At 36.0% G+C, this 20,939-nt stretch overlaps 1 protein-coding gene across 28 annotated transcripts in view; it reads left to right on the top strand.

Annotated features, from left to right (window-relative positions):
* adgrb2 (adhesion G protein-coupled receptor B2) overlaps positions 1-20,939 on the top strand; it is a 328,746-nt gene that overhangs the window by 270,151 nt on the left and 37,656 nt on the right. For all 28 annotated transcript variants that reach the window (XR_009267175.1, XR_009267174.1, XR_009267179.1 and 25 more), the window contains 6 exons: positions 5,920-6,023; positions 7,420-7,522; positions 9,037-9,187; positions 12,515-12,584; positions 16,161-16,227; positions 19,267-19,352. Coding sequence is in view for 22 of the 28 variants with exons in the window: in XM_058752678.1 (XP_058608661.1) it covers positions 5,920-6,023; positions 7,420-7,522; positions 9,037-9,187; positions 12,515-12,584; positions 16,161-16,227; positions 19,267-19,352 (581 nt within the window). In the remaining 6 variants the exon portion in view is untranslated. The remainder of the gene's footprint in view (positions 1-5,919; positions 6,024-7,419; positions 7,523-9,036; positions 9,188-12,514; positions 12,585-16,160; positions 16,228-19,266; positions 19,353-20,939) is intronic.

Genomic DNA, 20,939 nt, shown 5'->3' with positions numbered 1-20,939 from the left:
TGCATTTGACTATACAGTGGCTATTCAACCATATACAGTGGGGTCTGAATATCTATGGTGTTACATTTTTGGTCACTAATCTAAAACCCAAATTTATGACACTGAGCATGTGATTTGAGGTCAATTGTCAGATGCTTATAGTACATTGAAACACAAGATTCTCTAACATTTATAAATTAACATTTACAATTAACAAAATAACATTTTCAATTAAACTTTTCACACAAAATATTTGTAAAGCTGGTAATTAATACCTTTTTTTCACAATACACATTGTTTCAAATCAGCTTTATAGAAAATCAGGATCTTAATGTTTTATAATATTTTATGATCTTCATGCCTATGCCTTATTGTTGCATTTAGCGGATTACAGATGGATGATAATATAGTTTACATTTTGTGATGATACAAGCAATCAAGCATTTGAGGTTTTCTGTATAGTACATAAATCTTTGTTGGTGTACTATATATATATACAGTGTATATATATATATACACACACAGTATATGTGACCCTGGACAACAAAAGTGTCAATTTTTCGAAATTGAGATTTATAAATCGTCTGAAAGCTGAATAAATAAGCTATTTGAAAATCTGGAATCTGAGGGTGCAAAAAATTCAAAATACTGAGAAAATCGCCTTTAAAGTTGTCCAAATGAAGTTCTTAGCAATGCATATTACTAATCAAAAATTAAGTTTTGATACATTTACGGTAAGAAATTTACAAAATATCTTCATGGAACATGATCTTTACTTAATATCCTGATGATTTTTGGCATAAAAGAAAAATCGATAATTTTGACCCACACAATGTATTGTTGGCTATTGCTACAAATATACCCCAGCGACTTGAGACTGGTTTTGTGGTCCAGGGTCACATATACTGTAAAGTTTACATATATAGAGCTGTGTGATAAACATTTTTGTGGCAATGCAAATTATCATGCAGAAGAGATTTGCTATATAATGTAGTACATATTGCTTTACGTGAGTATAGTGTATATACGCAGGTAAAATATGTACTTTTCTTTTTTTTTTTTTAATAAATATCACTGGACAATAATATAGTCTAGATTCTGTAATAAAAGCAGTTGAGATATACTATATAGTACACACATCTTTCTGTGAGTGTACTATGTGTAAAGAGATAATTACCCCACGATTTACTCACCCTCATGTCATCCTATAGGTGTATGAAACTTTCTTTTTTTCAGACGAGTTATATATAAAAAAAAATGTCCTGGCTCTCGAAGCTTTATTTTTGGGTGAACTATCCCTTTAAAGTTGGATACATTTTTATTTTAAATGTTTTTTTGTTGTTGTTGTTGTTTTAAATGCATTTGTTTATTTTTTATTTCCATTTTATTAGTAAACTGTGAAGCCTTTTCTCTAGTGATCTTAGACTTTTGAACTCCACTGTGTGTATAGGATTCATACTGTATAGTTTGAAAGAATTACTGTGATGACCTATTCTTGACTCCATTTGTGAGAGTCCTTCTGTTCAGCATGAAGTCTGTGAAGAATGAGATGAACAAACTGACAGAGAGGTCAAGCCTTTAGCTGGACATCACGTATTGCTAGATTCTGTCTCAACAAGCCCTAGCTGACCCCTAATGCAACTGAAGCTGTGCAGATTGACAGATCACACGGATTGAAAGTTGGCATATGTCTCATGTTAAGCTTCTGGTTTTCTGATTTTGTTGTCGTTCCAACATGGAATCTCACTGTTAAAACAGCATTTCTACAGGAGTTTCATTTGACATCATGTATGCAATTTATATTCTGCTCCAAACTGATCAGTAAGTTCACTCTAAAATGAAAATTTTGTCATCATTGAACCATGAACCATTCAGTTTTGGTTACCACTGACACACAGAAAGCAAGTCAGTCATATAGGTTTGGAACGACATGAGCAAATGATGACAGAATGTTCATTTTTGAGTGAACTGTCCCTTTAACAGCTATGAAAGTACCCACCCTGATGCTGTGTCCCTGATTGCAGGAGACTTTAATCATGCCAGCCAGCAGACAGTTCTTCAGAAACATTACCAGCATGCCTCCCGCCCTGTAAGAATGTTCTTGATTACTGCCACACCACTATCACAGCTGACTGCCAGACAGATCATCTGCCTGTGCTTCCTATTCCAAGAACCTGAAGAGGAAGAATGTGTCCACAGGAACACTGGATGCAGAAGCAGATGAAGTGGTGTGGGACTGCTCTGAGTCAGTGAACTGCACTTGTTAGTGATTCAATTAAGATACTATTTTCTCTATTTGTTTTATCTTAATCATCTTGAAGAATGTATTTAAAAAGCTGCTTTACTGAATCTCTGTTCAGTTTGGAAGCTTATTTCCACCATGGAATTAAAATATTAAAACTTTTCTCATAAATGTGATTTTATATCTCACAATTCTCAGATTTGAAAGTTTATATCTCACAGTTATGAGTTACAAGCTTATTTCCCTCAGAATTATTTTTTTCCTCAGAATTTTTTTCTACCTCAGAAAAAGTTGCATATGTCTTTTTTGTTTTTATTCTGCAGTGAAAATAAGCTTCCATAGTTCTGTGTAATGAATTAAATAATTTGTTTACAGTGATAACTGAACTGAATTGACAGTCAGTGGATTGTGAATCACACCAATAAACTTTCATCCCAGAGATGAACATTAGACACCAGTAGTCTTTTAAAATGGACACATAGCATCTGTGCCCGCTAAATAAGCTTTGGCAAATTTCCACAGAACAGAAAATACAAAAAAAAAGTTTAAAAAAAAGTGTATGTTTAACTGTAAATTCCCAGTGTCCTGATTAAAGCACATTCTGAAGTGATTTGTTGTCCTAACTTGGAATATCTCACTGTAAAATAAATGTTCTGCCCATTTGGATCAAGAAAATACATTTTGTGAACTAATATTAAGAGCTATGAAAGTACCTACCCTGATGCTGTGTCCCTGAATGCAGAAGACTTTAATCATGCCAACCAGCAGATGGTAGAAAGCTCTACAGATTTCCACAGAATTATTATTATCTCCCAAAAGCAGCACATAAAATAAAATAAAAAAAGTGTGGATTTACTTTTTGGCCTAGGTTTGACCTTCAGGAGTAGTCTATCAGGAGTAGTAACATAACAAATTAACACAATTTTCCTAATTTTTGTGTACTACAGTACAAAAACAGACAAATGAAAGCAGTAGGGATTTCTTACACCTTTATGATTCTGATATTTTTCTAGTTGCAAAGAAAAATACTGTGACCTGTATAATGATTACAGACTGTTCCACCATAATGATGTGCTGTGAAGAGCTGGTGATGGGGCATATTAACACGATGCAGTCTGAGTGATTAGACCCCCTGTAGTTCACATAACAAAGTAACACGTCCAGTGAAAAGGCAATTTCTTGGGATCTTCATGCTGCACTGACTCAACAGGAAGGCACTAATGTCAAAATGTTCTTGTTCTTTATTGATTACAGCACCACATTCCTTACAGACTGGAGAGAAAGCTGAATGACATTGATATTTTACTTTATTTTGTTTTGTGTATTTTCTTTGCATTTGCATGTTGCACTTGTGCATAACATTAAATTGAAACCTGAACTGAACATTTCTTGGTGGTAGGGCTGAGTGGGAGGGTTAATCCAGAAACATGAGGCATGTGTTCACCTGTAGTAACCCTTCTTTCGGCAGAGATGCTTAATAAGCTGGGGCAAAGGGGTCGCAAGTGTTAAAGGGCTGATGGGTATAGAATGCTCACTTTAAGAAGAGAATCCAGCTTTGTCCAGATGGGAAGCAGAGAAAATGAACCCAGGAGTATAAAATAGATAGGGTAGCATGAGGCTATTCAGAAAGAAGACCCTTGGCCTTTAGCTTTAACCTGAACAGAATGTAATCCTCTCCCTACTGCCCCTCTGTATTTTTCCCCTGCACTTTTTATCCTTCAACCAACCTGCAGCTGAATGTCAAGTGTTTACAGTGTCTTATTTCTCTTTCTGCAGTTTTGACATACATTTTTGCATACACACACACGCACGCACGCACACACACACACACACACACACACACACACACATACACATAGCCTACACACTAGTGTTTAAAATTTTAGGGTCAGTAGCTTTTTCCTGGATTTTTTATTTATTTGTTTGTTTGTTTTTTGAAAAAAGTCTTTGTTTGTTATTTGTTTGTTTTTTGTTTTTGTTTTTTGTTTGGTGCTCAAGAAATATTTATTCTTATCATCAATGTTGAAAACTATTGTGCTGCTTAATGTTTTTGGAAACGTTTTTATTTTTATTTTTTATTAAGATTAGTTGATGAACAATGCTCAGCATCTAATATCTGAACTCTGCTATCAGCATCTAAATATTTTGCGTCTACTGTTGAACAATTAAGTGCATCCTTGCTGAATGAAACCATTAATTGTCTTACTTTTGAACTTTTAAACAATAGTGTATATATTAAAGGGGTCCTATTATGCTCTTTTACAAAGTCTTGATTTTGTTTTGGGGTGTACTAGAACATGCTCTCATGCTTGGTGGTTCGAAAATCGCGTTATTTTTCACATAATTTACATTATTACAAATGGCTCGATTAGTTCTGGGTTTGATGAAGACCCGCCTTCCGAAAAATGAAATGTGTTGTGATTGGTTAGCTGTCCCAGTACTGCCCCGCCCCTTGCCAAAAGAGATTAAGAAGACCCCGAGAATATTGAACAAGAGGATTGCGCAGAACCTTTGCACGCACGGATATTACAAGACATATTAAAGTGGTAACTTTATTGTTGTTGTTTTTTTGGCTAAATCACGTTTTAGATAGGATGTCAACAACAGCTTAAAATAACTGCATTTACTATGTACAGATGAGTGCAAAGGTAATAAGTATTATGTTTATTGTTATTTCTAACATTATAACATGAATTGCAGTGAAACTGTTATACAGTTGAATTTATTTATACTATAGTCCCACAGATTTATTTGTGGCGGCATATATATGCAAATTAATTCTCTGCCAGCAGGAGGCGCTGTTGGAGTGGGAGAGATCAAGGTTTCCCCGGTAACGCTGAACACAAAGCATGTGCTCCTCTCACAAACGCTGCTTTATCAGACATTACATGCGAGATGAAAAGATGACTTTTCATAATTTTCTGAAGACAGTCGGTTTCCTTCAGAAATACAGTGATATAAAAACACCCACACCGGGTTTCTATTTTGAAACGTGCAGTGCTCAACCAAGCGTTCTCCCCACCCGCCAACCATTCACATTTCAGTAGACAGGATTTATTTTAATGATAATGGGCCACTTTGTGATATCACAAATACAGGAAAATAACTTTGTAGTCCAAACGAGTTGTTCGTTGTAGTTCTTGAAAAGGGATTTTTTAAAAACTAAATATCTCCCTTTGGAGTGGACTTTGAGATTTGTAACTTAGATCTTTTTATGCCCAAACATGCACATTACACACTGACTAAAATTAAAAAAGTTAAAAAGCATAATAGGACCCCTTTAATTAGTAGTGTATATTATAATATTAACTCTTTTGCAATGTCACACTTATATCAAAACTAATTGTACTGAAAACCATGCTGTGTTTGTCTCAGTTAGCAACTTTAACCAAGTGAAGTGGAGCATAAAATTTACACATTGTATATTCTGTATAGTTGAATGTTGTCCTAAGCAAACTATTTGTTGTGAAACTGTACCAGTTCCAATATTTTATTTTCATTTATTTATTAATTTGGTAGTTAGCCATGTAAATAGCAGGGTAGCATAATGTTACCTGGTCATTATCACAAAAATTGAGACCCTACTGTTACCCTTCAGGTTTATTTTGCATTAATGACCAACTGACTGTATCTTATATCATACATTTACCATAAACGTCTCACAATAATTTGCCTTCTCTCCATTGATCTCTTTCCAGGGTATGGGGCCCTCCAGTATGCCGTCTGTGCCCCTCATGGTGGGCTGTGGCATATCATGTACGGCTCTACTCATTCTGCTGCTCATCTACGCTGCCTTTTGGAGGTGAGTTCAACAAAATCCCTTCACTGACCCACAGCCAGCAACACAAAACAGACCTACAGAGGAGCGTTTTTGAATGTAGCTTCTAGGTTCAGCTGTCCTCTGCTGATAATAGGAAATTACTGTGCTATTTTTGCTCTGTTCCCCTTGTTTACTTCCCGGTGCTCTGCTCTCACAGGTACACTTACACCCTAAAAGATTCATTTTTCAGGCTGTAGATTCCCACGTGGGGTTGCCCGGGCTGGGATAGAGCAGCTGGCATGGGGTAGATCCAGAGTGGGCCAAAACTGCAATTAGCAATAATTGGGAACAAATGAGGGATGGCGGGGCCGCCTGTGGCAGGACAGGATTATGTGGAGAGTGCTAGTGAAGGCTAGCATGGTTGCTAACAGCTCAGTGTGGCAGATGGCTCAGGACAGTCGCATGATCAGCTAACACCATGTCCAGAAAAAAGCCGACACGAAGTCAAGTGCTTAGTCAAGTATTTATCTTCTCAGAAGTGTGACTCTGAATTTCCCCAAATGATGCTAGACATTTTGTTTTTCACTACATATATGATATATTATTTATTATCTATATATTATATAAATAATACAAAATATGTGTCACATGATCTTTCAGAAATCATTTTAAAATGCTGATTTAGTGCTCAGGAACATTACTTATTATTATCAGTTGAAAACAGTTGTGCTGCTTAATAGATTTGTGGAAACATTGATACTTTTTTTACAGGATATTTTTATGAAAAGAACATTATTATTATTATTATTATTTTATAACAGTACAACAGTCTTTACTGTCACCATTGATCAACATAATGTGTCTTTGCTAAATGAAAGTAATAATCTCTTCACTCAAAAATGTTTATGAGTGAAATGTTTTGTTTAAAGAGAGTGTGTTTGTAAATTATTTATATTATATTATATTATATCATATTTTTAAGGTTGTTAGATTTGGTTTAAATGATACTTTAGATCCAAACTATATTTACCCCCATCCCATAATTCCCGAGTAGCAGGTGGGAAGGTATTTCCTCTGTCCAAGATTAGTGCATCTGCCACCCCATCAGAGAGCTTATCACAGGCCTCCCCTATCTCTCAGACCATTGATCCAGGGGACACTGTCATTGTCCTCTTGAGCAGATCTGGCCAGAGCTCAAATAGCGGATGAGGACATTTTGCTCACCGGTGCTTGTGTGTAAGAAGCTGTTTTGGAGTTCATCTGTAGGTCATCTGGAATGCTGTTCTAGTTGTCAGTGTTCAATGAAGTGAAAAAATGATAAATGGATTTTGATAAATGGATCCCACACATTTAATGTCACAAACCTGGCATAATAGCAACACAAAGTTGCTGTTAAAGTTGTCACTATGTGATTTTCCTGTTTTGCTTTGGTTCTTAGGTACATTCGTTCAGAGAGGTCCATCATCTTGGTGAACTTCTGCCTGTCCATACTGGCCTCCAATGTGCTGATACTGGTGGGACAGTCCCAAACGCTCAGTAAGGTGAGTATGTGTGTGCATTTGTGTTTATCTCATGTGTATGAGAGAAAGAGCAACCTTTAGCTTCCCATCTTGCTGCCTTCATGTTTGATCCTGGACCACAAAACCATTATTGTTATGAAAACCCGTTGCTCACTGGCTCCTGAATTCACATACAGACAAACCATGGGTCACAGGACGGGTGGGATGTTGATTAGTACTGGCTTGGGATGGGTGTCATCACGCGTCTCAACCAATGCGAGCATTTGGGGAGGGCCTAAGAGCCAAAAAAAAAAACAGCAGCGCTCACATGAACGCTCGTTAAAATATTTTAGGCTAAGCATCAACATTCACAAACTACTGTTCACTGTCATTTTTAACAGAAAAAAATCCAACGTGCTCGTAATCACGACTTCATAAGTGGGAAAAGGGAAGTTTTCATTATTGCACATTTGTTCATATAGCAGTACTTTTAAATGAAAAAAGTGCACAATACACTACTTTTGAATTCATTATTGAATTTTGTGCACAACTGCATAATTATGCATAATTTATTGTTATTATATTAGTAAGTACACGTAACGTGTAACAAGGACACTGTAAAATAAAGTGTTACTTTAAATTGAGTTCTGAATGGCACTTAACCTTGGATCCCAAACTCCCTAAAGATGGTAGTCTGTCTGTACAGGTAACTGGTGTTTGTTCTCTCTCCAGCCTGTCATGACATTATGTAAGTGGCCATGATATAATTTGAGAAAGTCAGGCAGGCGTGTGTAGCAGACAGACGTGTGGAAGGCGCTGGAGGGTCAGCTTTGTGTCAGCCGTGACAATCACACTGAGAGAGCGTAAGATAGACTACAGAGGCACCTGAGAAATAAGAGCTGCCATTCAAACCCAACCTGTCGCTCAGAGCTACAAAGAAAACTGCTCGGAGGACCCCTTCCCCCTCGATCCAGACTTAATATTTCACTAAATTCTCATATTCGGCATTAGTTTAAGAAAGTACAGATAAGCCTAATTTCGGAAACCATGAATGGTGTGAAATCCTTCTCATTTCCTGGGTCATTTGCTGAGCGGGCCGGTGTTTAGCATTAGAATATGCACCTCATTATTGTATAAAACCTCCAAGAGATACTCTACTTACTGCTTCTCATTTGCGTTCGCCGCTTACTTATATTATAGTTTGCTTTAATTTCAGCCTGCCATTTTTCCTTAGAAACTATTCAACCTGTAAGTAACCCATTTTCACTTTTTAAGTAGCATCTACAAGGAAAAAAGCCTAGACAGGATGCATTGTTAGAGCTCATTTTCACACCACAGTGGAACCGAGTCAGTTTCTCTCCAAATGGACTTTTGCTAATGTCCGCGGCTCGTTCCCACTTCTCCTTCTCAATCACTTCATCTCTCTCTCCATCTTGGCTTCGATCACAAACAACTGAGGGCCATTTGAACCTCTTCTTGCTTCCTGTGCTTTCTCTCGCATCTTTTTCATCCTTTCTTACTCCCTGTTTCTTTTTTCTTCCTTCTTTTGTCTCCAGGGACTGTGCACTGTGACTGCTGCCTTTTTGCATTTCTTCTTTCTGGCCTCTTTCTGCTGGGTGCTGACAGAGGCATGGCAGTCCTACCTGGCTGTGATTGGCAAGATGAGGTCCCGCCTCATTCGCAAGCGTTTCCTGTGCCTGGGCTGGGGTAGGACACCCGCACACACACCAGAAACTAACACTGAAGGTTAAAAGTGATGTTATTGTAGTGCTTCAGCTTCAGTTTTTCATCCATAGGAGTATAACATGCCAGCTCTTATCAATTCAGTCACATCAGATTGTCTGTAATGTCAGTTTGATTCAGTGGAGCCCAATGACACACCATAAGCATGCCACAGGAGCTCAATGTTACTTCTGTATTACAAGACGTAGATGTCTGATCGTTGATAAGAAATGCATTGTGTGTCACCATCTTAACGCATGCGGGATCTGAAAGGATATTCAAGCACTTGATGTAGCAGACACGCATTTGTTTTGTAACTTATTGATCCACCATCACTTCCATTAATTCATAGATGCCCTTTGCAGATATTGTAGAATAGCATTGCCGCCCACAGGGAAGTGATGGTAGATGGATTTCTAACTAGGAAGTCCTAAAAGTATTAATCATGTTACTCAAAATGTGGATTGCGGATATTGTCATAGATGTGCTTTGGCTGGTTTTGTACAAGGTCAGATGGAAGTGATTGCATGGGCGACCTAAATTCGAATCCAGCGTATGTTATTTCTTCTCGCTATTGTTTTGAGTCTTATATCTAGCTTTGATATTGGAAAGTTGCTTTGACACAATCTGTATTGTTAAAAGCGCTATATAAATAAAGGTGACGTGACTTGACTTGACTTGACTTCGCTGTCTTGTCCATAAAGCTAAAAGCTGATTATATGTAAAAAAATTAAATCAATCAATCAATCAATAGAACAATAATAATTAAAAAAATACATTTATTAATTAATTAAAATGGTAAAAATAAATAAATTTGTATAAATTTCAAGATTAATTGATTGATTGTGAAAAATGGATTATATAATATTCATGAACATTGAATATTACAATTTCCCAACAAATAAAAATAGAATTATTGCATGTGTCATGTGACTGGACTCTTTGTTAGAACGTACAGCAAAATGAATGAATGAATGAATGAATGAATAAATAAAATCAGTGGAATGTGTGTGTGTGTGTGTGTGTGTGTGTGTGTTCGTTGGTTCGTGTGTGTGTGTGTGTGTGTGTGTTTCACCAGTGACAGATTTTTATTTTTATTTTTTTGTTTGTTTGCCTACATTATACCCTGTCTGCTGCAAGATATATTATATATTTATAAAGATTTCTGTTTGTGTCTCAGTGTTGTTGTTGTTTTTGTTTTTTTTATGCTGCTTGAAAATAAAATCAGTACAATATACAGCTAGATTTGAACAGTCATCCGTGGAGAAACATTATTTTGCCCAGATAGTGTAGTATGGTTACGGAATCGACCAGAAGTAGCCAACTGACTATTCAAACTATCCAACCTTTGACCCCCTGCAGGTTACAGTATGAACCGATCACAGCTTGAATCCAGAGCAAACTCATATTTCTTCATTGTGTGCTGCTTCCTCCAGAGCCGCATTTGGATCCCGTTCATCCCCTCCCTTCCCACGTCTTTCAATCGTGTTCTCTAAACCGGAGTTTTTCTAATTGCCTTTAATTTCCAGAGTTAATCAGAGCATTGTTAATTACATGAATATTTCAGAGGAGAGCTCATTATGTGTGGACGTGGCACACAGACATAGAGCGAGAAGAATGGATAGGTCTAATTAGCACATGAGTAAAGCTGGCCTCCCTGACTGTGATGGCAAACACAATAGGGATGACACCAGCAGGAGAGGCTAGGAAGCCCTCACACACACACCAGGAGGAGAGGGAGGATGGGATTCTACAAAGTAAAGGTCACTGTACACGTCAGTGTAATCAAGGACCAATAAGTACACTGTCCTCAGTCTCGAGATGGGAAACTTTAGCTATGATAGTGTTTACTACTATATACTAAATAATAAGATGCAGTCCTTTTTTATTTTTATTTTTTTTATACACACGGGGGGAAAATTATATATATGAACTCATTTAATATTATATAGATTCTCGCAAAAAAAAAAAAAAAAATTAAATACAATTATAAAAATAACGAAATAAATTATAAATATAAGTATTGCATTTTCATAACCTGATAAGTGCATGAATATTAATATAATATAGTTTCTTTGCAAAGAAATTCTAGCTGGTGAACCAATGTTAGAGCCCGTTTTTTTTTTGTTTTTTTTCTTCTCTTTTTGTCTTTTTTTTCTGGTTGAAAAAGTGAATTCATTTCTTCAAAGAAATAAATGATAAATTATAATTATTGGCCAGTTTCAAATACATTTATGCATTATAGTGTACGTGCTAATTTTACACGTTGTGCCATTTGATTTCTGAACTGAAATATATAAAATATATACATTTGAAAGATAACACCTGATTCCTGCAGCAAAACACAGTAATGTGCATTTAATTAATTTTACTGTATGACATGAAAGCAATTTAACAATGTGACATATCCAGAAACCATAAGTATTAAGATGAAGAAGTTGTATTTAAAATACCCCTTTCAGTTTCTTAATTAAAATAAATTTTCTATACTGAACATGTTATTTTACACTTTGTGCCCTTGGATTTCTGAACTGAAACATTTTAAATATATACATTTGAAAGCTAACACCTGAAGCAATACACAGTAATGTGCATTTAATGACATTATACTGTACGTCATAAAAGCTTTTTGGTTCCAGCTAGCATTCACAGTGTTTCTATAAGAGGGTCACAATGCGTGCTCTGTGTACTTGCCCTGTGGAGCACTTTTAGAGAACACAGACGGGAACGTTTACACTGCTACACTTTGGCCTCATGAAAAAAGACACATACACAGAGACCCAAGGGAATTGCTCTCTGCTAAAGTAGCGTGTCTGGAGTCTGGGAGGGCACTGCGCACAGGGGGGGGATGTTGTACCTGTACGCCATGTGCATTTGTCCATGAAAAGGGCACAAGCTACAGAAAGTCACCACTGTGAGAGGAGATTACTTCAGCTAACTTCCCCTCCAGCCTCTGGCCATTTGCCATTAATGGTTCTGAAAAAATGAAAAATTCTAGGTCGCATTTTCTGTTTGTAATTTTCATTTTAGCAGTGCTTGTCATCTGTTATTATATGCGGTGGGCAATTTTCTCAAGCAGACTAGATGTATAAAATCTCTTTGCTCTCACTGCATGTCAATATTTAAATTGTCAAAAAAAGTTGAATTTTTCAGAATTTCAACTCAGTTTTCTTTATCAGTAAATATTTAATTTCGCCACCACATTTTGCATTTAAAATAATAATGAGTTAAGCAATTAAACAGATTTCAGTGGGCTGAGTTTATTTTATTTTTTTTTCCCCGTCTTTCCTCATCATGAGCTTTATCTTGCAGGTCTTCCAGCCCTTGTGGTCGCTGTGTCTGTGGGTTTTACTCGGGCCAGAGGTTACGGCACGCCAAGTTAGTAAGTATCAGCACAGTCTCACAAGGAAAACATTTATCTTACATTAAAACATTGTTCTGGTGCTATTTTGATGGTTACAGTCCATCAAGTCTCAGTGATGTTTGGATGTTAAAACAAATACAGAAGTACCTACAGTACATCTAAAATACATAAAGTTTTATACATATCAGTATAAAACAAAAGTAAATAATCGTGGCATTCATTATAAACATTTAGTACAAACTACAAGCCTAAAAAAAAATATTTGAAGTGAAACTGAAACCACTAGCATTTGTAAATTCGAATGGGAGTTTCACAATTCTAAAGCCCTGTTCATACCAAGAACAATAACTATAAAGATATTGATATTAGTGACCACACCAGCGGACAATATAGTCTGTTTATTCTAAGCCCACACTTGTCTGCTGCTTTAAATTCTCGAGCTCGTGTTAGTAGGAATGATTCTGATTGGGTGTCAATGATTTTATCATTCATCAGCTGGAAAAAAAAATCATTCTGGAAGTGATTCCAACGATATTGTTTCTCTGTGCCTTTATCGTTATAGCTGTGGTGTGAACTCTGCTTTTCTTTAATATTGAGAACGGTTTTTAGAACTGTATCTTTATCGTTATCTTTATAGTTATCGTGCTTGGTGTGAACGGGCCTTAAGAATGATGATTTGATATCTAAAATTGTTTTTCGATCAAAATATCCTAAGTTGTCTTCATGTCAAGAGACTAGTGAACAAATAATAGGTAACAATTAAGTACAGGGACCAATTCTCACTATTAACTAGTTTATTAGCATGCCTATTATTAACATATTGGCTGTTTACAGAGCTGGGTAGATTACTTACAAATTGTAATCCGTTACTGATTCCAGATTACATGACAAAAATTGTAGTCAGTAGCGTAATTTGTTACATTACACATTTTAGGTAATATAATCAGATTACTTTTAGATTACTTTTGACAACTTGTTTATCACATTGATTTAAATAAGATTATCTTGTACCATAATGATGTAAAAAATGCAAAGAGTACGAAAATGTGTTCCATTCGTTGTAATTTACAACATGAAGTGCATTAAACATTATATTACATCAAGGTTTCCCAAACTAGGGTTCGTAAAGGAACTGCAGGGGGCTCGTGAATTTAATGAAAAGCTAACAATTAATTAAATAATAATTTAAAATTAAAATAAATAATTTTAAAACAAAGTCCCTTTCAAGGAAAGTCTCTTCACTCTGCGGCCATATTTGCAACGCCTCCAGGCAGCTCGTACAAGACCAAGTCCTATCTTAATGAATGGGGGAATCCTGAAATCTCAAAAACTGCTTACTGAACTCGCAATTCAATTACATACATCAAATCAGCAACACAAATCTGAAATTAATTGCCCCATGAATGTTGTTTCTTAAAAAGCTTATTTTTCAGGCTAGACCAGCCAATGCGCATGCACAGTCATAACGCGCTAATGACTACGCATGCGCATCGGCTGGTCTAGCCTCAGGTTTCTATGGGAACCGGAGAATCTTAACGGGCGCTAAAGTGACGCAATGACTTTTCCAATCAGCGATTGGCTCTTTCATTTAGAAGGTGGGACTATTCCTCCATATTGCGTGTTGCAGTTTCTCCCATTCATAAGTATAGGAGTGAACAGTCTTTGTATTTCTATAGACATTCCCTGCATCCCAATGTGTATACTATCCACCCTATCTGCCCTAAATAGTATTGAAAATTACTACTATCACATAGAATTTAGGATGGATAGTATGCAGATTGGGACGCAGGCACTGTTTTAAAATAGCAATTAAAATAAAACACTTGCTAAACAAATATGAAATATTTTTATTTACCTCCATGCCATGTAACCATTAATCAACATCAAAGAAACCGTGAACATGCAAATGTGATACTTAATTATTGAAATATTTATTTTTAAATTTCAGGGGTACTTATAGTATATACTTAAAGTATATTTGGCGAATAAGGTTTAGATGACAAAAAGTTTTGGAATGCCTGCATTACATGTAAATAAGAAATAATGTGAATATATGCATTTTAATGAATTTGAAAGACAAAAGCTTTGTTTTTATTGTGTGAATAATATGTAATCATGTAATCCATAAAAAAAGTAACTGTAATCTGATTACGAGTATTTTAAAATGTAATTTACTCTAATTACAAGTACTTAATTTTTGGAATCTGATTATGTAATCCAGATTACATGTAATCAGTTACTACCCAGCTCTGGCTGTTTATTAGTACTTATAAAGCACATATTCTGCATGACAACATTCTACAGCCCTAATCTTACCCAATATATAGATTTAACAGCTACCATATCAAATATTAATAAGCAGCAAATCAGGAGGTTTATTTTATTTTTTATTTTATTTTTTTGAGGCAAAGCTTTGGACCAAAGTGTGACGTGTTGAAGTGTGACCAATTATATATTTTCAATACAAATCAAAGTCTGAAAATACTTTGCCTGAAAATGTTTTACCAACTGATATGATGCCAGCTGTTTTCATCTTTAGAGCTGCATTTTGATGCACAGACAAATGAAATGTGGTGTTTTTGTGAGTGTATTCTGCCTAATGTTGACCTTTTACTTTGAAAGAAATTCTTCAGCAAGAATCTTGAGTCAGAGAGTCCTGTTCTTCCTCTATTCCTATGGATTCCCACAAAGTGGTGACCATTTTCTGCTGCTCTGCATATAATGGTTTATGTCTTTACTGCACTGCTAAGCAATTGATTTAAACTACGGAGCTCCCTGACTAATCAGAGACAAAAGTTGAAAACAATGGTGGCCTTTGAGCGCTTTAATTGGATACGTCTGACACATGGATTCCCCTCAAACCAAAGGACACATTTTGGAAACACTGCCAAGAAGTCAGCAGCCTCAGATAGCCTCACTGCTGGGCTCAGTAACAGCCTGCTTACTTCACAGGCACTCTTCTCTACAGTCTTCCACATACAAATGCATGATTGAATGCATACATCTATGATCTTTTCACAGCGGGCATTTCACAAGGACTTCAGAATACAAACTAAATTGAAATCTGTTTGATTGCACTTAACCAGAACATTAGCAAATGTTGAAATAGCTCCATTAAAATCATGATTAATAATGCTCATCTATAAAGTATGACCTTCCAGCTTTTGTAAAGAAGCTGCATGTTTGTGTAGACCTTTAACAGGCAATATCTTTATTTGTCTTTTATTTGGTCTCTGCAATGAAAGCACTTTAACAACATGATATTTCCAGTAACCAAGGAGTAAGATGAAGAGGTTGCGTTTGAGATATCTGCTTCAGTTTCTTAATTTAGGGAATAAATTTTGTTAGAATCCATGCAGACTTAATTTATTTTTCTTCTTTTTTAAATTTTTTTTTTTTATTTAATCTTTATTTGCATGAATTAAAAAAAAAAAAAAAAGATTAAAGGTTAATGAAAACTGCAAAAATAAACTATTTATTTTCAGTTTCTTTCTTACCAACCCCTTTTTTTTTCTGAAACCAACAATGTCTCAACTCTCTCTTGTGATTTGCAGCGTTTATATTTCACTGAATCTCTCTTTCTCTCGATTTCAGTTGTTGGTTGTCTCTGGAAGGAGGGCTGCTCTATGCTTTTGTCGGTCCCGCTGCTGTCATTGTACTGGTAGGTTTCAGACTTTCTGCATTTTCATTGGCTAGATTTAACCAACATGAGCTCCACCCACTTTAATATGCATTTTAAATATATCAACCCAGCAGTCGAAGAGAAAAATCACTAATGAGATTAGAGTTGAGGCCTGCCTCATTTCAAATGTGTGTATTTTTCATCAGTGTATATCATGTTAAAATGCATGAGTGAACTTGATGAGCTTATTAGCCCAAAGCAACCAAAGTGTGTGTGTATATATATATTGTCCACAGCCCCGGTCTCAGGTGCTGTGTGTTTTCTGTGAGATGTTTGCGTTGTTTTTCATGGTCAGATGTGATTTGCATTGTTTGTTTCTTGGTGATGTCGTGAAGCGGCCCACTCAAACAAACAACTGCAAATGAGATTTGGGCATCTGGAGATGCTGGCTCCCTCCTTGGAGAGGCAAATCTAATTAATGGAAAAATAATTAATCTTGCCTCTAGCAAATAGTAAAACGGAGACCTATTGTCTAAGCAAGCGCCTTGCATGGTGAGAATACGAACGGCACTCGTAAACGCGTTAGATTTGGTATGCTGGATATGCTCTCGGAGCAGACTGAACAGGTTGAGTGTTAATTTAGTGCAGGGGTTTTCAACAGGGGGTCTGTTGTGGGTCCAGCCAATTATTGTTTCATCTCAAACTATTTTTTTTTTTTTTTTTTTTTTTTGGTGTGTGTGTAACGCTTGGGTAAAACATTAGTTAATGCAATAGCTAACATGAACAAATAATGAATAATACTTTTACAGTGTCTATTAATTTTATTCAACATATATTAATACATAGTTAACATCTCAAATTGACACAAATTAAAATGAATGTATTATGGACAAAATGCACTACCATTCAAAAGCTTGGGGTCAGTAAGATATAGATGGGTAATAATTGGAAATGTTTCTTGAGCACGAAATATTAGAATGATATGAATGATAATATGACACTGAATAATGAAGTAATGACTGCTAAAATGCAAAATTACATGTTAAAATATACAAATAGAAAACAGTTATTTTAAATTGTAATATTATTTAGTCATATTACTGTTTTATTGTATTTTTGATCAAATAAATGCAGCCTTGGTGAGCATAAGAGACTTCTTCCAAAAAAAAAAAAAATACAATCTTACCAACCCTATACATTTGAGTAGGATAGAGTATGTCCATGATACATGCAATAAATAACGTTATTGAACTAAACTTGGTTGTAGAGTTAAAATAAATAAACTGTTAAATTACAAGAATAATGTAATATTAGCTTAAAAAACATTTAAAGCTTAGCAATGTAAGCATCATAACTACAGTACATGGTACTAACCGCATGTTATGGTTCCTAAATCCAACACCATCCATATATATATATAATATGTAGCAAGGGGCCATTTATTTGAAATAGACTGCTGACCCCTATTTTAACAAATTTGAATGCAGCTGTCATAGTCACAGTCCATGCGTTGGTGCAGAGCAGTCAGATGTCCATTAACAGGAAGAGATTGTCAGTCTTGTGACCTACAACCATATGCCCTCCTGTTGTAATACAAGAGAAACAGTATAGGCTTGGCTCAAACCCTGTGTGTACCAAAGGTTCAGTAGCACGTGTGTGTGTGTGTGTGTGTGTGGTCTTTCCATGGCCTTTGCCTAAGCTCCTCTTCAGTGCTCTGTGTGTCCAGTGGGCAGCTGGCTGAAGCGGACTGGACAACAATCTGCTGAGAGAGAGAGTGGGTGAGAGACATGAGGGCATTACTGTTCCTTCATGATCCCACCTGTTTATTTGCTTCCAGACTTAAATCTACAACACCTGTTACAGGCTGTTAGACAGCCACTGCTATAAATGCTCCAGGGTTAAACGTCACCACGCAGCACTGCTTTATTGTCACACTACCCTGAGTGTATTTATATTACATTCTGGTCAAAAGTACTAAATTATTTTATTCCACTTAGATGTTGCATCTATCTATCTATCTATCTCTATCTATCTATCTATCTATCTATCTATCTATCTATCTATCTCTATCTATCTATCTATCTATCTATCTATCTATCTATCTATCTATCTATCTATCTATCTATCTATCTATCTATCTATCTCTATCTATCTATCTATCTATCTATCTATCTATCTATCTATCTATCTATCTATCATCTATCTATCTATCTATCTATCTGTCTCTCTCTGTTTGTCTATCTATCTATCTATCTATCTATCTATCTATCTATCTATCTATCTATCTATCTATCTATCTATCTATCTATCTATCTATCTATCTATCTATCTATCTATCTATCTATCTGTCTGTCTGTCTGTCTATCTGTCTGTCTATCTGTCTCTGTCTGTCTGTCTGTCATTCTCTGTTTTATCATTGTAGTGTTCTAGCCCTCTGTCATTCTATCTCTTTTTCTATCATTCTATCTGTCATTCTATTTGTCTGTCTGTCTGTCTATCTATCTATCTGTCTATCTATCTGTCTATCGTTCTATCTATCCATCTATGTATGTATCTATCTATCGTTCTATCATTCTCTCTCATTCTAGCATTTTGTCTGTCATTCTATCTACAGTATTCTATCTGTCCGTCGTTCTGTTGATCTGTTGTATCTGTCTATATATCATCTATGAGTCAATAAAACTTTAAACTTCGGCTGTGCCTTTTTCATTTTTTTTTTCCAGACTTTCAAACTTGACAAACTTTTATTTTCTAGTTAAAAGTACAGCTATATGAATTTCAATTAATTTCAATTATATTTCATGACATTCAGATTAAAATTGCAATTCTGCATCTGGTTTCTACTTAAATTCAACTGGAATTAGAGAGTTGAATTGGAAGGCATCCTTGATTCAGTTCTGAATGGAGCAAAACCCTGTTGCAAACAAACAACACTGCTCTCACCACAATAATTATGATGGTTCCATTTTACAGCCTAAATAAGATCCTGACTTGAAATAACCAGCATAATCTAACATAAAAAAACAAAAACAAATAACAAAACAAATAACACACACACCCTCTATCTCTTTCCCGCAGGTGAACATGCTGATTGGGATAGTGGTCTTCAACAAGCTCATGTCTAGAGATGGCATCTCAGACAAGTCCAAAAAGCAGAGAGCAGGGTAAGTGAAGGTCAAAGTGTTTGCTATATGATACCTATCTATTTCTGGATTTGCACCAAGTCACTCATTTAACACTGGCCTGTTGAAGGTTTTAAAATATCCTGTCAAATATTTGTATGGGCGAAATAAATTACCCATGCGCTCTCTCTCTCACACTCACACTCACACACACACACACACACACGCGTGCGCGTGCGACCACTAAAAGTTGAAAAACATCAGACTGAAAGCCAAGATATGACAGCTTCATTAATGGACTTGTATTGATTTGCTGGCCTGCTAACCTCAGGCTAGTCCTCTGATAGCTCTGTCATTAGCTAAGTGTATATTCATTGTTCATGTAACTGCATATACTGACAGGATCAAGGAGCCCTTGTACTTTTAAAACGCTTGTTCTGTTTTGCCTTTGTTTGATTGGACACAAAGCAGAGTGATCCATTAAACACTTGTGTTAATGAGTGGACCGCCACATCCCTCACCTCAAACGAGAGGCTAAATCGCACTGAGAGATTGAATATTCCCATTCCGCTCCATGAATCCGCTACCTGGAAACATCAAGAGCATTCTCACAGCCCTTCGTCTTTAATTAATCTAACGCTGCATCAGAAACCCCCATTTTTAAGCGAAGATAAGTGCACTACATTGTTTAAAATGAGCTCACGGTTCAACTGCTGTCAAGCTCATTGTCATGCATGAACATGTTTTCGCTAGCTCTATACCGAAGGCATGAGAACAGCTTTAATGCTCGCAGTGCAACTGAATTAGTGCATCTAATAGCTACCAATAGCCTCTCCGCATTGAGTGTATGCTGTGTAAATGTCATTTAGATATGTGGCATTGCTTTGGTGGACCACCATACCAACGTCTTGGCAGGAAACTGTAGGTCTTACTAATTGAATGAGGAGCTAATCAGAGATCTGAGCTAATCCAATGACTGGATATTTGTAATCCCTCCAGGCAAGAGTACGTTCTGCAATTTTGCCCTAATTGATTTGTCTTTTTTTCCACTTTTCTTTTCCTGTAATGTTTATGTACAAGGGAGATCAATGCATATTGGGAGCTGCAATGGCTAACTATGGATTTTCCAGCTAGTGGCTTTGATATAAAAATGTCTTAGAGTTTAAATTCAGTTGGACTCATTTTCATATTCACACACACACTCTCATGCTGTCTTTCACATACAGTGCATATGCTGTTGCAATCATTTTTTTTTTTTAGTTCAGCTAACATCACTGTTCATTGCTCATATTAAGGTTTTAGGGGTTTGCTATAAGTCCTTACACTCTTAAAAATAAAGGTGCTTAAAGGGTTCTTCACAGCAATGCCATAGAAAAACCATTTTAGGTTCCACAAAGAATTCAGTCAAAGGTTCTTTAAAGAACCATCTCTTTCTTACCTTTTTATAATCTGAAGAACCTACTTTCGCCGCAAAGAATCTTTTGTGAAACAGAAATATTCTTCAGATGTTAAAGGTTCTTTATGGAACCATTTAGACAAAAAGGTTCTTCTATGGCATCTTTATTGAAGCACCTTTATTTTTAAGAGTGTAATCCCAAATATTACATTTATTACACTTTATGGTTTGTG

This window comes from Onychostoma macrolepis, chromosome 19 (genome assembly GCF_012432095.1).
Source record: "Onychostoma macrolepis isolate SWU-2019 chromosome 19, ASM1243209v1, whole genome shotgun sequence".
NCBI lineage: Eukaryota > Metazoa > Chordata > Actinopteri > Cypriniformes > Cyprinidae > Onychostoma > Onychostoma macrolepis.
The sequence above is the reverse complement of the archived record's forward strand: the minus strand, read 5'-3'. Positions and strand labels throughout refer to the sequence as shown.